Source organism: Cottoperca gobio, chromosome 6, assembly GCF_900634415.1.
Source record: "Cottoperca gobio chromosome 6, fCotGob3.1, whole genome shotgun sequence".
Lineage (NCBI taxonomy): Eukaryota > Metazoa > Chordata > Actinopteri > Perciformes > Bovichtidae > Cottoperca > Cottoperca gobio.
In genome coordinates this window covers 9021775-9037692 of record NC_041360.1, presented here as the reverse complement: position 1 = coordinate 9037692, position 15918 = coordinate 9021775, and the positions used below count along the sequence as shown (strand labels likewise).

At 41.9% G+C, this 15918-nt stretch overlaps 1 protein-coding gene across 3 annotated transcripts in view; it reads left to right on the top strand.

Annotated features, from left to right (window-relative positions):
* Positions 1–15637, top strand: part of LOC115009544 (UPF0606 protein KIAA1549) — a 38636-nt gene extending 22999 nt beyond the window's left edge. Inside the window, exons 10-22 of one of the 3 annotated variants that reach the window (XM_029433599.1) lie at positions 818–995; positions 1770–1954; positions 5247–5473; positions 6348–6457; positions 7368–7382; positions 7816–8021; positions 8528–8757; positions 8888–9032; positions 9666–9989; positions 11523–11575; positions 12266–12414; positions 12870–13024; positions 13895–15637. In XM_029433599.1, the coding sequence (XP_029289459.1) occupies positions 818–995; positions 1770–1954; positions 5247–5473; positions 6348–6457; positions 7368–7382; positions 7816–8021; positions 8528–8757; positions 8888–9032; positions 9666–9989; positions 11523–11575; positions 12266–12414; positions 12870–13024; positions 13895–14092 (2175 nt within the window). In that variant the 3' untranslated portion in view covers positions 14093–15637. Of the gene's footprint in view, positions 1–817; positions 996–1769; positions 1955–5246; positions 5474–6347; positions 6458–7367; positions 7383–7815; positions 8022–8527; positions 8758–8887; positions 9033–9665; positions 9990–11522; positions 11576–12265; positions 12415–12869; positions 13025–13852 lie in introns of all 3 variants that reach the window. The other 2 variants (XM_029433597.1, XM_029433598.1) reach the window with 2 other exon arrangements.
* Positions 15638–15918: the final 281 nt, after the last annotated feature.

The window sequence follows — 15918 nt, the reverse complement described above, 5'->3', positions numbered from 1 at the left end:
TCCTTCAGCCTTTTTCCTACATCTGGATATGTTTACGTTTGGAAAATGACATAAGATGCCATAATGTCTGCCAAATGTTTTAAAGAGTGGTGGACAGGACAGGCAGCCATCTTATATTTGTCAGTAACCCTTATGATTGCTGTGTGTAATTGTATGACAGCCAAGTTATACAGGGCCCAGACGTCTTCTTTCCACATGAACCCAACATACTAATGCTCCCAAACACGTGGCTAGATAAACTGAAGAGTTCTCTTGAAGTCTAGGATGCAGCCAAATTCTCCCATGACTTCACCAATTCTAGCCTCCTGAACGTTTATCACTTAAAGAAATGTTCACTCTCCAGTAGCTCAACACAAACAACTCAGGACCCGGATAACAGTATTCAGAGATGGATTAAAGGTGCTCTGAATCCGATCGGAATCAGAATTTGGTTGATTGCTAAGTAGGTTTTCACATACATAGAATTTGCTTTGGTGTATAATGGTGCGTACATAAACATAAACACAATCAGAAATTAAATGTAAAATTAGAGCAAATATAGACTTACTATGAGAACTCTTGTAAAAACTGTGTGTTCAAGAAAATACAGTTACAGAAAAGGAAATACAATAAGTATACACTATAGCTGAATTTAAAATGGAAGAGCTGTGCAATTTTAAGTGGTAGTATTGTGCAGACATGTGCTCGTGACTAACGGTGGCCTTATCTTATTAGGTATTGGATATTTGTTTAAAAAAAACTGTTATTTTTTTTAAATCTCTCACCCTATCTGGGAAGTTCACCTACTTGTGTACTTGTCCTTTTTTTCCCCTCCCAGGTTGTTAGTGCGAGCCGGCTGGTGGGTGCGGACCATCCCTTGGAGATAGTGTATTTTGTGGAGGGTCCCAGTGGTCAGAGGACGCCTGCAGCTCAAACGGCCAACCTACTCAACAGCCTGGACGTTCAAAGGGCTGCCATCGTCTTGGGATATCGTGTCCAGGGCATTTTGGCACAGCGTGAGTATCACTTGCATAGTAGATAAGTGACGTTCAAGGGCACGAGAGTGATGTAGTGATTAACAAGATGGTCTTTGAAATGGACATGCCATTGTCCTGGGTGCTGGTGTGGAGTTGAAAAGTTTAAATCATTATTTTTTTTTTACATGTGGATAGACAAAAAAAGAAGTGACGTTGTTGTTTTGTCAGTGGTTCACTTGAAATACAATATACTGCAGGGATTGTTTTGTTTTTGTTATGTGAATTGCACAGTGCAAAGTAACTTCTCAAGGTCTAGTTGCACTTAACTGAGTAGAGCGAGTAAGTGTTGGAACAGAGGCAGAGAAAGAGAAAGGACAACAACATAACAAATGGTACAAGCTAACTGCTGGCTCCATGTGTTTGTATGTTTAGAGTAACATTTGAGCTAATTACCTCCCCTTGTACACGCTGTACCAAAAGATGGTCTTCCTCATTAAGAATCTAAACAAGGGATGAAGGTCTTAATGAGAGCCCCTCAAGGGAGTCCTGTCCCTGTGCTGACTGTGTTCTCTTACGGTCCTTTCCCAGGGGATGAAATTAATGTTAATTAAACTAATGAAGGTCTACATTAAAGATTAAAGCACTGAGCCAGCACGCCAACAATACTGCATGTTTAGCTTAGCATTCTCAAGGTGTTTGAGCACAGGCTTAAAGGCAACAAAGAGATATGCTTGAAATATAGCAACGGATACTAAAACCAAATGACTCAATATGCTGCTTAAAACTAAAACCTCTCCATCTCTTTGTCTGTAGCTGTAGAGAAGGTGGCGTCCTTACCCTCTGACGCTGAGAACACCAACACGTGGATCGTCATTGGGGTTGTGATTCCCCTCCTTGTGGTCGTCGTCATCATTTCCATCCTGTACTGGAAACTGTGTAGGACAGACAAGCTGGAGTTCCAGTCCGACGCCATGACCTCCATCCAGCAGAGACAGAAGGTAGAGTCCGATCCGTGTCTCACTCACGTCCGACTGCATCGTGTCAGTGTTTCAAAGTCTAATCCGATCTACAGCTCGTTCTTGAAATATGTACGTTGACAGTAATTGGCGACAAAGTCACATCACAGTAGCACTTAAACTGCTGATGTATGTATTTAAGGTTTTACATTAGGTTAAGATATGTTAATGAACAAACCAGTTTTCCAAACATTACTGATTCTGCGTAGAAAGGTTTAAGGCAGCGGACGAAGAAAGCCAGAAAGACGAAACCACTTTTAAATTCAAATGAACTGCTGATTAATTGGGTGAATCTGTCATTGCTATTAATGTACCGTAGGACTGCGCACAATCTGGACCTCATCATTTCTTCTTTTAGATAGGATTACTAAAACTTTAATGAGTAGAGAGACTTGTTAGAGGACATGAGCTGGATTAGAAGTCATGATGCTGATGGGCCTTGGCTGCTCTTTTAGTTTATTTCAAACTTTTTTCATGCTTTCCTCACATAATATTTCGCTTAAAGCACCAAACAACTCTGCTCTTCAGTTCCACTTTGTCCCATTTTATTTTCAGTTTGTGACCTTCTTCCTTTCTGCCTTCACTTAAAGTGGATATAATGCCATTTGGCGGCGCAGTCTTAGTATTGCCTCTCTTACTTTAAAGTACATGTCCTTTTATTGTGAAGTTAATTGATACAAGAGGGATTTCCTCTGCTCTTTGTTCATACTGAACATCCAATGAACACGTTTTATTTGTACAATAATGAAATGACGACCTATAGAGTCTTTGCTAAAAACACGGCAGTTAACTTTGAGAGAAACAGGGTTAAGTTTACAATAGAATATAATTCATTTATTGTCCTTGCACACATTGTACAACAACATTTGCTGTGCAGTTCTTGAAATGGTACATTTAATATGCCACATATGCAGCACACACACCTGCCATAGTAAGAAAAAGAAAGATTTTAAAAAGTAGTAGTAAAAAGAATAAGATGCATATGAAGAGACTATTGCACAGTTATTGTACAGTTATTATATACATAGGTGCAATAGTTTTATAATATTATATATTTAATATAATAAGAAGAATCGAACACCAAGAAAAGGTTATTATGTGACACCGAATAACGTTCTAGTGTTTAAATACTGTGCATTCAAGATACTGTATATACGGCAGAGCAGTGCAAATGTATTATATTACTTGACAGCAATAACAATGCCCAAGTTTTAAGAGCCCAGCTGTCATGCAGTGCTTGTTTTTGTTTTTATTTTAGGGACTGGGCACAAACCTTTGTTGCAAGTTCCTCATGTGTGATGCAATTTAAAAGTGGCTTTTATTTTTGATAGATACAATAATGTGAAGGAGATATAGTGCAAAGCTGTGCAGCACTGAGCCCCAACACTACCATAGAGCCTTGCACTCTCTGTGGTACAGCAGTGACAGTCAAGTCCCACTGACTGTTTCATCATTAAGAGGTCGCCGACACAGAAATGCCTTCTTTTTTGTTTGTGTGCCGAGTTACATGCAGCCTGCTTTGGAGGTTTGTGTGTGCATTCAGCTTCCTGACTCCTGACTGGTTGGTCGTTGGCTGTCTGTGTCTGGCCTTCATTTAGCCTTTTTAAGGTTGAGTTGAGCTGTGAACTAAACCCTCCACGTTGGGTTAATGCCATGAATCTAATGTGCAGACGTAACACTTAGCCTGCCCTCTCTGCTCCAACACAATCATCTGTCACTTAACACCGCTCCCCTTCTCTCAGTCTACTACGTCATTCAGGGAATCAAGGACCCCCCTTCACAAGACACTGCCTCCATCTAAAATGGATTTAGACCTTAGTGAGGAGGAAGAGTGGGAGTATGAGGAAGAAGAAGAGGAGTATGAAGAAGAGGAGGAGGAGGTTAAAAGAGGGAAGGTACATAGCAGTGTCTGGTGGTGTCTAGAAGACGTAGAAGAGACTTGGTTAATGTGTGTGTGTGTGTGTGTGTGCTGTCTGAACAGTAGTTATATAAAGAACAACACAGTAGTAAATAGTTTATAGTCCAGCTTTTGAATTTTGGGAAATGTCAGAGACGATAGCATCATCACTGGAAATATTTACGCTATCCACCATTGCTTCTGCTTAGACACCAGTAGCTCTTCCCAAGAGCAAACACCCTCTGAGCAGTGAGGAGGAAGAAGAAGAAGAAGAGGAGGACGAGGAGGAGGAGGAAGAAGAGGAAGAGGAGGAAGAAGAAGACGAAGATGAGAAAAAGCAGCAATTTAAAAAGAAAGAAGAGCAAAGAAGACAAGAGAGCAAAGCACTGATGATGAAAACAGGGGAGATGAAGAAGGGAGACAAGAGGAAAGTGTTAACTAAAGGGAGCAGAGCCAAGGACGAGGTACATTGTGCAGTAGCGATAGATACTAGTGCTTGTGCGGTTGATAGACATTAGGATGATGTCCACACACAGAACATCCAGTATTACACCGGATTTCACTGTGGATTTAGTATCGGTGTGTTTATAGTCTATGGATCCTGACAAATATACAAGATCACTGTGTTGTGAAGTAATACAATAACAGATGTCATTTTGCATCTATCAGCTGTTTGTTGTGAGAGCTTCTACTACATCAGCTGCAGCGCTTTTTTTGCTTTCCTTTTCAAAGACTGGCCTTGTTTATACGCCATGGAGCGCACAACATATACACACAACTCTCTCTCTCTCTCTCTCTCTCTCTCTCTCTCTCTCTCTCTCTCTCTCTCAGGATTAGCAGTTTCATACTGGCAAGCATCACACTAGATTAGCAGTTTTATACCAACAAGCCTCCTCTAAGCCAGACATTTTGCATCAGTAAATTCAGCGAGTGTTCGTATAATTCCGAGCATTAACAGGAATATGTCGCGTCACTCTTCTCTTCTCTTGAATTAACATCTCAGTGTCATAGGATGAGTAGAGTTTCACAAACTGCAAGCCCACATACTGAGATCTGACATCCTCTGTTTACTCTTTTGCTGTTGGAAAGTCCCGAGGGCTTTACACTCAGATAGTCTCACTGCTTCCATCTTTAGCCTCCATCCCCCACCATCTCAAAGGAAAGGAAGTGGCGCAGTGTTTCCCCAAATCTCTCCCTCTTCCTTTTATTCCATCTCTTTATTCATTGATGTCTGTCTGTCTGAGTCTCCCTCCTGGACATCTATTCATCATTTTCATCATTCAGCCTAATTATGTACTTTACAAAACTCCACGGAAGTAGGGCTGGGTGACAATTATTTCCTAAAACTGTATTCCTCCTCTCTCACGTACTCCTTAGTTGCAGGCTCCCAGTGTGAAAGGCTTCGACTTTGCCAAGCTGCACCTTGGCCAGCACAGTAAGGATGATGTCATGGTGATCCAGGAGGCTGGCCCGCCTGGGCCTGGCCTCGGGCCCCTCCCCCTTTCCCTTAAAGATGGCCTCAGTCCATCTGAGAACGGGGAGATCCCCACACCCTTATCCAAAACCTCCACCAAGGCATCCCGCAGCGGTCGAAGGCGAGGAAGGTCAGTGCTGCTGCTCTTGGTACTGGGCAGGAGGAGTCAAAATAAATGTGAAGAAATGAGAACATTAATGACATCAGCTTATGTCTGTGTAGGTTATGTTGTCATAGGTTACATAATTAGCCATATCAGCCCCTTTTTGCGTGGTGCTTTACAGTCGCTTTTCTCTCTTTTTTATCCACCATCTGGTCAAAACATTTGTTTTAATCATAGAAATGTGTTTTGGTTATGTTATATATTTATATATATATTTCTTTTTTTTACCCCATCACTCTGATTTTCCACCTACCTCAGTTGAGACAGTCAACCAGACAAAAAGCTTTTGACAGATCCACCGATCAATTAATAATGCACTAGACATTGAGGGATCTTCATTTGCTTTTGCAGACTGTCTTTATCACGTACAGTATTTCCAGTTAAGGAATAATCCTTTCTGTTTTGTTTTTTGCAGATTTAATTTAGACCTATTTCAAAATAGTTTCAATTGATATACACATACTATATTTACTGGGCATTTTGAAGTTCTTGTGATAATGAACACCAACTGGTTATTAGACACTATATGACTCCAACACAGTGGCACAACAGTTAGTGCTCATTGCATTTATTATGTTCTGTCTCTAATATAGTGTAATACACCAGTTTATTTGGGAGTGGTGGATTGATAATGGTCGTTTCTCCTTTCTTGATAGCCAGCCAGGACAGTTTTAATAATCTGTCAGTGGGAATACTTTCTAGCATGTGGTACTACAAGCTTCAAATCATATTAGCATTTCTTAGAAGTCTCCTCTGCTTTTATCTTTCTAGAAAAGCACCATTTCCAATTATGCATGTCAAGGCATCTCATGTCACTATGTGTGTGTGTTTTCCGGGGTAGGATCTCGCCGTCTGACGGGGACTCTGTGGTAAGTGACCATTCCAGTGAGCGGGAATCAACTGAGGAGAACCTGAGAGCCCACGCCACGCCCAGCGACAGCAAGCAGACCCGTAAGGTCCCCATTAATGTTTTAAATGGCAAGTAGTAGCCTTAGCAACACTCACATTACTCCTCCAAACACACAGAGCAAACGTGAGGGGGGGAGGGGAAGCAGGAAACTGAAGGGAATGGGCAGACAAAAAGAGAGCAATTCAAGCTGGGGTGATTTGATTGATAAGAGGGCCAAATTAAGGGCAGGGGAGACTCTTAAGGGGTGAAAAAAAGAGAAAGCAGATAAAGACTGAGGAAAAGTGCAGCGTCAAGCGAGAGGGGAACAGTGGGGGAACTAGAAACACTGGGTAGGAACTCTATTCGGTGGTCAAAAGCAGTCCAAGGAGAGGAAGGAGAAGGGAAGTTACTCCATGTGACAGCTTGTTGATAGATGCAAGCCTGCAATGCCAGTCAGGGACTACGTGCTGGAGTCAGAGGGAGGCAGGCACACAGACTACAGTCTGACTCACCCACAGAGGAATGGTCTCTGTTTGGTTATTGATACATCTCTGCCTGGGACTGTTTATGCTCTGCCACAATGTTTATAAATTGTATATAAGACACACTCAGTATTATGTTATGTGCCATCTTTCTTTCTGCTCATTCAGCCTATGGATCAGTGTGTTTTCTGCTTCCCTTCTCTCTGATTAATGAACTTCACAAGACCACAAGAGAAGCTTTTATTAGCTGCGGAAATTCGACCTCCAAGATGACTCTAGCCTTTCCTTCTGTATTTGCTTCCTCCCTTTTATTTTTATTTTTATTTTCATTTCTGAGAGTTTAAACAGCACTCATGGTGGCCAGACCTCTATTCATTAGGCTTTTTTATTTTTATTGTCAACAACCACTTCTATCTTAAGTGCTTTTATTTTATTTCCTTCACTTTCACTTCAATGAAACTCTTTTTTTCCTTTCTATTGCGGTTTGCAGGCAAGAATAGAATTGGTAAGAGTTTGTCCTTCATGCGTCTGTGTCTCTGTAGACCTCAGGCTTAACCTCCAGCAGCTGTGTCTGTGTGCTGTCCGTTTGTTTCTGTGGTAGTCTTGTGCTCGGCTTTGCTCTCACCATCCATCACTGTCCGCTGAGCTGTCAGTCACAGGGTTGAGACAATCAACTTCACAAACAAAGGCTCAGGCCATTGTTTGAAATCAAGTTTAGCCTTTGGAAATTGAAATCAGTCTTCATCTCATGTCACCACCGGAAACATTTACTCCACCCTTTTATTAAAGTACATTTAAAAAAATGTTTTGTGGTGATCCTTACCCAGTAGTCGTCTGTGGTCATTCCCCTAGTTTAAGTCCACAGTAGCATTAAGACTTGCAGTGACTACACTGAGCCAACAGAGTTATGACCTTTGCTTTCGTGCTGCCTTCTTCAGGTCCTCCTCCTATGAATGGTACAAACGAGCAGCTGTCTTCAGCCTCCATCTTTGAACATGTTGATCGGATGTCTCGTGCCACAGATGCAAGCAGGAGACTTCCCAACAAAATCCAGCTTATCGCCATGCAGCCCATGCCTATCCCACCTCTGCAGAGCCCACCCTTCAATGGCAAACTGTCTGACAGCAACCAAATCACCAAAGAGGTTTGCTCTTCTGACGCTCCTGCTTGGCTGAAACGTTTTTTCTTTTTTTTGAAAAACGATTTGACACTTGTTTCTAGAAAATTCATCAAACTAGTGCAACCATATTGGAAAATATGTGTGAAAAAAGGTGACAACTTTTGCATGTTAAGCAAAGTGAAAAGAGTGAAATGAATTATCCCCTAAAGAACTGGCAACACTGTCATCTGCTCCTGTAGAATTGTCTGCTTTATTACATAAGAAAATTACAATGTCTCAAACCCAAATTGGCTTTTTGTTAATAAAAAAAACCTAATAGGAGCAGATGGCAGAGTTACTTGTCCTTTTGAATATATAATTCACTACTTTACTGGTTAAAATTGACATAATATTATTTATTCTCTTGATGCAGCCGTAGTGTCTCCAACAGTGTGTAATGACATATTGTCATCCTACTTGTTGAAGGCTTAATTCATCTACTATTAGTCTAATCCGTGCATATTTTAAGGATGCTGTCTTTGTCTCCGCAGATCCAGGTAGCATTGAGGCACAAGTCAGAGATTGAGCACCATCGTAACAAGATACGTCTGCGTGCCAAGAGGAAGGGCCACTACGACTTCCCCACCATGGATGACTCGACGAATGGCCTTGGAGATGCAAAGGACCAGGATCGCATCTATCAGAAAGCGCAGACACAGATCGATAAGATCCTGGACCCGGATGCCCAGACGCCCTCCTTCTTCATGGAATCCAAGAAAAGGTTTGGGTCACTTCACTTGTCTGGTTCTGTGGGGGACAAGTTGATCTGTGTATGTAGAGCTGACGACATTTGGCACTAAATAAAACAATTATACATTTAATTCATTAATATTTGTCCATTTGTTTTTCAGTGGTCGAGGTAGGCGCTCCCCCAAACAGAGGATGAAGGAGCAGCTCATTGGAGGAATGATGGAGGCAGACAAAGATCACCTCATCACTGAAGACAGTGATGCAGTTTACAGAAAGTGTCCTGGAGTCAACAATGTGGCCTACGTGGTGAGTAGTACAGGAGAGCAGTGTTAGTATGTCCGCCGACGACCTTGACGATAACACGACGTCATTAAACACTAACCGCGACGATATAAGCATGCAATATTGTTCGAATGTAGTTAAAGAAAATAACAACATAACCAAAGTCTCTCTTTGTTTTCATCACCGTCCACCTTCTCTTCCCCCGTCTCTGTCACTCTCTCTGAAACACACACACACATCGCTGCTTCGCTCTGTCTGTCTCTGTCCTTGTCTCAGTTCTCAGTCCTGACAATTGTGCTACTGTGATGAATATAGATTGCGGGTCAGGTCGTGTTCGGGTGGTTGATTGACATATTTTTGCATGTCAGGCGGTGCGGAACATTTTGACTAAAAGTACGACTAATGGTTGACTAAAATGTAATGACTGCGTGCACTTATACTGGACTTAAATGTTTTAATTTGTAGTCGACTAAAGCTATACTAAAACTATGAAGGTTGACAATAACTAATAATAATAATAATTTTTTCATTTAAAGAGTAAGACTAAATCTAAAATAGCTACCAAAGTGAACACTGCAGGAGAATCATGACATTTGTACAATCCTACATATACTGTATAACCTCTAACTGTTCGTAAATCTGTTTTCTTTATTCCAGTCGGACCCTGACCAAGGCCCAGGATCCCCTCACAGTAGCCTCTCCCCCACCGATGACGTCTTCCTAGGTCCCGCTTCCTCTCCGCCAGGCCATGCCCCTCCCCCACCCCCCTACATGCCTCCACAGCCCTCCATTGAGGAGGCGCGGCAGCAGATGCACTCCCTGCTGGACGATGCTTTTGCCCTAGTGTCTCCCACCTCTCAGGGCAGCACGTCAGGGATCACTCTCCCAGGGGTCAACACCAACCCCCCTCTCTCCAGCCCTCCAGGTCGCGGCCCCAGACCTTGGGGTCCCTCCTACCAAGCTCTTGGCCCTTTCCCTGGTGTAAGTAGCCATCACTTGCACTTATATCTACAGGTTACTGTTGACAGAGCATTAAACTTTCTGTCAACATCAAATCACACTTTCACATTACACTGAACACAATTATGTATTAGCAGCAAATGGTTCTCCGTAGCATCTTCTTACAAGTTTAAGTTCCTGTAAATTGTTCTGCCACAACTTCTAGGGACAGATTAGGAAAAATAGGCTCCCTGTTAAACGAGTAATAGCAGCACAGTAAATAGACACATGTAAAATCTTTTGTATTCACTATCTGCTCCCTTTCTCAAGGTTCTTTTCAGCTCATTCGCAGCATGAAGCCTATAGCTTCAACTTTAATCGTGTCCTCTTAGCAAACTAATGAGTTAAGTATTCCTCCATCTGTCGCCCCCATGAGCTGCGACCTTACAACCCCCGTCGGCTTTCTACAACTCTTAAGACTCTTCAGGAATATATCCTGCATATGCTTGATCTGCATTAGCTCCTGTCACTGTAGGCTGGTTTCAAAGACGGTACAGTCATGTAAACTGCCCTAAAGGCTGCTGGAATAATAAGCTCAGTGTTTGTATTTGTACTGTAGTTAGGCGACATTGTTGAAGAGAGCAAATCAGCACTATACAAAGGGCAGTTTATGCGGTTAACACACGAAGCCTGGAGTGTGCGTATGGCACACACTGTTCATAGTGTTTCATGTTATTGGTTGATCTGCCAAGAGACAAAGTAGAAGTTGTCTATAGCATATCCACTTCTTTAAAAAAGCATGTAGAAGGATAGTGCTGAACTAAAACTAAGTAAAGGTTTTCAGTGCCCTCGGGCATTAAATGCTGAAAAAGAAAAGTTAGGAGTTTGTTTTAGAGACGGCAGAGCATTATATTTGCGTTACAGGAAGCCGTCAGGGTTTGTGCCAATTCAATCACTCCGATGAGATTAGCAATGAGGCGTCACTGTGGAAAAAACCCTCGATGGAAAAAATAGTATTTCATAGTTATGTTAGTTATGTTTTATAGTTATAAAACAAAACATGTTCCTTTTGGCAATAGCTACATCCCTATGGTAGTTGAACTTTTCATTTGCGTTCTTAGAATCCATACTTAAAAGCATTTCACACCTATCAACACACATTAATCACTACTCTGTCTCTTATAGTCCAACCCCAGGTGACTAATATAGAGAGAGACTTATCAGAAAGCAGTGGAGCCGTAAAAGGCTACTTGCAGGTTCAGTGCTTTAATATGCTGTAAAACAATAAGGATATCCAACGTGACCATGCTTGGTAAAAAACAACACTGTTTACTACAGTGCATGAAGTGAGCTCCCGCTGCCCAGGTATACTGTACACGGCACTGCTTTATAAGAAAAATCAACAAGAAGTGTTTGAATTATATCTGGATACAGCTGTGACATATAACGGTTTTGTTTGGAGTTGAATGTAGCTCAGTCACAAATGCAAACAGCCGTACACTTTAGCTTCCCTTTTTCAGTCTTTGTCGTTTTGTGATTTCTCCTAAGCTCTGTGTGTCTTTCCTTCTTTCCCAGAGGTTCACTGAGCTGAGCATGTCCCCTCCTCCCATCCAAGGCCTGATACCAAGGTTAGTACAGGGGCAATGGTAATTGAGTATTCATGTGTAAATGAATAAATAATATGCTTGTTTGACGGAAGGGATTTCTTATTGATTCCCACCACCACTTTACCAGTGGGGAATGTTTTCCTCTTAGGTGCACCCAGTGAGTTGGGCCTCATGAATAGTGAAAGAGCAGTCATCTTTATTGTATCAGATTAATGGATCAGGCACAAGCAGAATTGGCTGCAAAAAGACAAAACCCCATGTGGTCAAACAACTTATCACCACCGGAAATGTGAGCACAGTGAAGCTGAAGTATCATTAGAAGCTGTCGACCACTCATGGGTGTATTTTATGACTTTAAGACTATATGAGCTGCATGAGACCAATTTTAAGTTATAATCTTGTAGCACATACAGTAGAAAGACACAGTAGAATCAGGGTGGGCAACAACCCTGTTGTTAGCATGGTCCGGCATGCTAACACCCGCACAAATACGCAATATAAACTGTCCATTATATCCTCTCGTGTATATATTTGTATGCAGCATTGTACAATATCAGTTGAGCAAGTTATCAAGTGTCATTAGTTGGCTTAACCATAAAGTATGTGATGTTCCTTATTTTCAAGGACTGAACTAAGAAGAATTCCCAACAATCTGTCACAATACATTTTTCTTTAAATCATAAGAAATAAATTGTTCTTTTTGTGCTTCAGGCCGGGCCTTGGCTCTTGCTACCTGCCACCAGGAGAAACAGCCGGGCAATGTGAGCAGCTGCAGCCAGACAGCCTGTACTCCAGCAGGGGCCTCTACGCTGATGAGCTGCCCTCATCTGCCAGACCGCGGCCAGTAGGGGGAACTACAGGTACAAGCTGCACACATGCACACACATGCAAACTGCCCTTAACTTATTTTCATGCCTACTAATACTGTTGGATTCAGATGTAAACAAAGTCTAATATTAAGAATCAACACTTTAAAGTTGAGAAACATTTATTTTTAGATAACTTCTGGAGCTGTTCCTTAGTACAGACACACACCTCCACCCCATACACCTGTCATACTGAAGGAGCCTTGTCTCTCTATTAAATTATTAAAGGAGCTGGCATGATGCTGCTGCCATCATGTGACATAATGTATCTGGCATTTATCATATAGAGTGCAGCACAGCAGAGACAGAGAGCGCTTTCAGAATGTAGTGATTGCATCAAAGTATATCACAGGGGGCTGCTGAGGATTGTGTGGCAGGTACTGTAGCTTTGACGTGTGTGTGTGTGTGTGTGTGTGTGTGTGTGTGTGTCTGTGTCTGTGTGTGTGTAGGTGCCCAGCTCCATCATCTTACACAGGTGGGCTTGTCCAGCCGGATGAATGGTTACCCAGCAGGCATCAGGGCGCCTCCAGGTCAAAACGGAGGCCTTGGCTGGAACCACTACCATGGTGACAATTTCTCCAGGGCGGAGCCTGAAAAAGATGCAGTGAGTGAACCACAGATTTGTTTCTGTTAAGACCAAGGTCTTGTCTTCCATTCATTTAAACCTGAATGAAATTGTAGTGTGTTTCATGTCAATCCCCGAAAAGACAAAAAATCAACAATGAGCTGATCTTTAGAACAAATGTTGTCGGTGTATACAAAGCCTGATATAGCGTATTCCTCTGTGCCAGAAAGCTCCGTGTTTGTTCAGAATCTATTAAATAGCACATCAGTGAGCCACACTGTTGCACTGGCGAACATTTTCTTTAGTTACCATGAACATGGGCACTGTAGTTTATTTTGAGACAATCCCACATACTCATACACACACATGCCCAGCTGCTGAAAGTTCTCACTAGAGCACTAAATGTGTATCAATCCATGCCTGAAAATAGTCCCCAACAAATGCACTATTTAATCCGGTTTGTGTAACGTTTGCTTAAAACTGCAGTGACCAGTAGTTTAGGGAAATAGCAAAGCTTTTTATAAAAATGAAAATATATATATTTGTGACCCAATTTAAAAATAAACATCTTCAGTAGGAACAAATGGGGCTGAGAGCGACAGACGGGCGAGAGAAAGTATTCAGAAACACACGTTTTTGATCTTTTCTCTGGAATATAGAATTATGCCAGCCTTATCGTTTCTCTCTCTGTTTCTTAAACATATGTTTATGTTCAGTTGTCTCATAGTGCTATGCTGCTTTTCTAGTTCTCCCTTCTCTCACTCTCTCTAGTTCTGTCACTGTATATTTTTCCTCTATTTTCTTCTCAAATTTTCCCCTCCTCTCCTTCTCCTTCTCTTTCGCCTTCGCCTTCCTTTCGGCCTTCAGTTCCTGGACTGTCCTGACTACACGTCCTGCTCTATCTTCCAGACGCCCAGAAGTGGTATCAGGGAGCCTTTGGCACCCCCTGTCCACCTAGACACCTTGGGGATGGGCTATCTGTCAGCCCCACCTCCCCAGGATACATCTCCTCCTACCCACTCCTCCGCCTCCCTGATCAAGGCCATCAGAGAGGAGCTGATGCGTCTCTCCCAGAAACAGGCAGCTGTGCCCAGCTACCACAGCTGAAGCCCCGGCCTCCATTCTGTAGCTCCAAACCAGTCATGCCACTGACCCCGCCTGCCTGCTCCGCCTAATCTGACAATACTTCCCATGGAAGTCCCCGAGGGTGTACAGCAGAGAGATAGTCCTGCTAAACTGAAGTGAAGAAGTGGCTAGTAGAGATTTCTAACTGAAGAACTGAATGACAGGATTGTTGATACAGCTGCTAGACTATTCACAAGAGGACAGAATCGACTGCAGTATGTCAAATCAGAGACAGTGTTATGAAATGAAGAACAATATGAACAGTATCCTGGACCTTTAAGACGAGAGGACGTGACGTGTGTGTCCTGCACTTCATTGTGGATCAGGATTGAATGATCATGCCGAGCCCTGCCCACTGTGGATCCATATCCTGGACCTATTTGAGATTTTGCTGCATTTCTTCAGACTCAGTATTCTGTTGTCATGGTTTCATTCTCATGCTGCCTTCACTAAACAGGAATACCCCATAAGACAGTGGTTCCCAACCTTTTTCCTTAAGGGACCTCTTTTCTATTAATGAGTAAACTGACGACCCCTGACTTAGTGACATATTTTATGGATATTTCATATTATATTATTCAGTAGCAGTACATCTAATAAACTGTACAATTAACCCAGATAGTGAAGTTTGTGTAAAAAGAAAAAAGGCTAATTGGATGAAATGTGAGCCGTATTTCCTGTGAATATTGCAGCAGAGATGAGTTTTCCTGTTATTTTAGGAACTTTTTATAACAATTCTCTGTATTATGTATTCATAACAATCATACATACCTAATAGGCTTCCTTTTTTTTACAAATTCAGTATTTTCTTCTCCCTGAAGCTTGGCCATAGTTCTATTAGCTCTTTGGTGGTTTTAACTGCGCACGAGGCTGCAGAGAGGAAAGGCTCTGTGAATACAGCCGCTTGTGTTCTGGTCTTAAGTTTGTATTTTAAATAATAATCAAAACTTAAACAATAACGATTTCATTTAGATTTCGTCACAGAAATTAATGAAATGCTGAGAAATGTGATGTAATTATAATTTGTTTAAAAGTTTGAAGCCCCTTTTTAAAATCAAGTCTCGTGACCCCTCGTGAAGGTTTGGTGACCCCCTAGTGGGAGTCGGGACCCCCAGATTGGGAAGAGACAATGTCATTTTAAGGAAATATCTTTCCTTTTTTTTTACATTTCTTAAACTACCATACAGGTATTTTGTTGTCCTCCGATGCAGGCCCTTCACCTCTTTATCACCGTTGGATGCTACTTCATGTTTTCTGCCATGATGAGCCATTCTATGCCTTGACACTGTGATGTAGTTCACCTGACCCAATCTACTGTACCAGCCTACAGTAAGGTCAAAGTTCACAGCCAGTTCAGACAGTAGACACAAAGGGGCGTCCACAGAGACTCATTAACACTACCTAGTCTTTCTGTACTTACCGCAGTAGCACAGAGTTAGTCTGAATAGATATTTTTTGACTTACAGTACATTACTAGTTTTTTGTGGACTTGCATTCATGTACCCTGTTTTTATTTGTGTTTAGTAGTAAACATGAAAAAATAGCCTTGAAATGAAATAAATGTAAAACATGACTTCAGAGGTGTTAAAGATACAGGCATACATGTGTTAGAAATGATGAATGAAGACTTTCAGTATGTACTTGACAATTAGGGTGTATAGTATTTGGTTGTAGTTTGACGCACTGTATGCAGACTACTTGGTACAGCTCAGGACAAATCAGTGAAGAGACAGTTTTATGTTGATGAGGGAAAGTCACAGAGACCAGTATTGTGTTTTAACATTAACCTGTATCTACTATTTACTAAA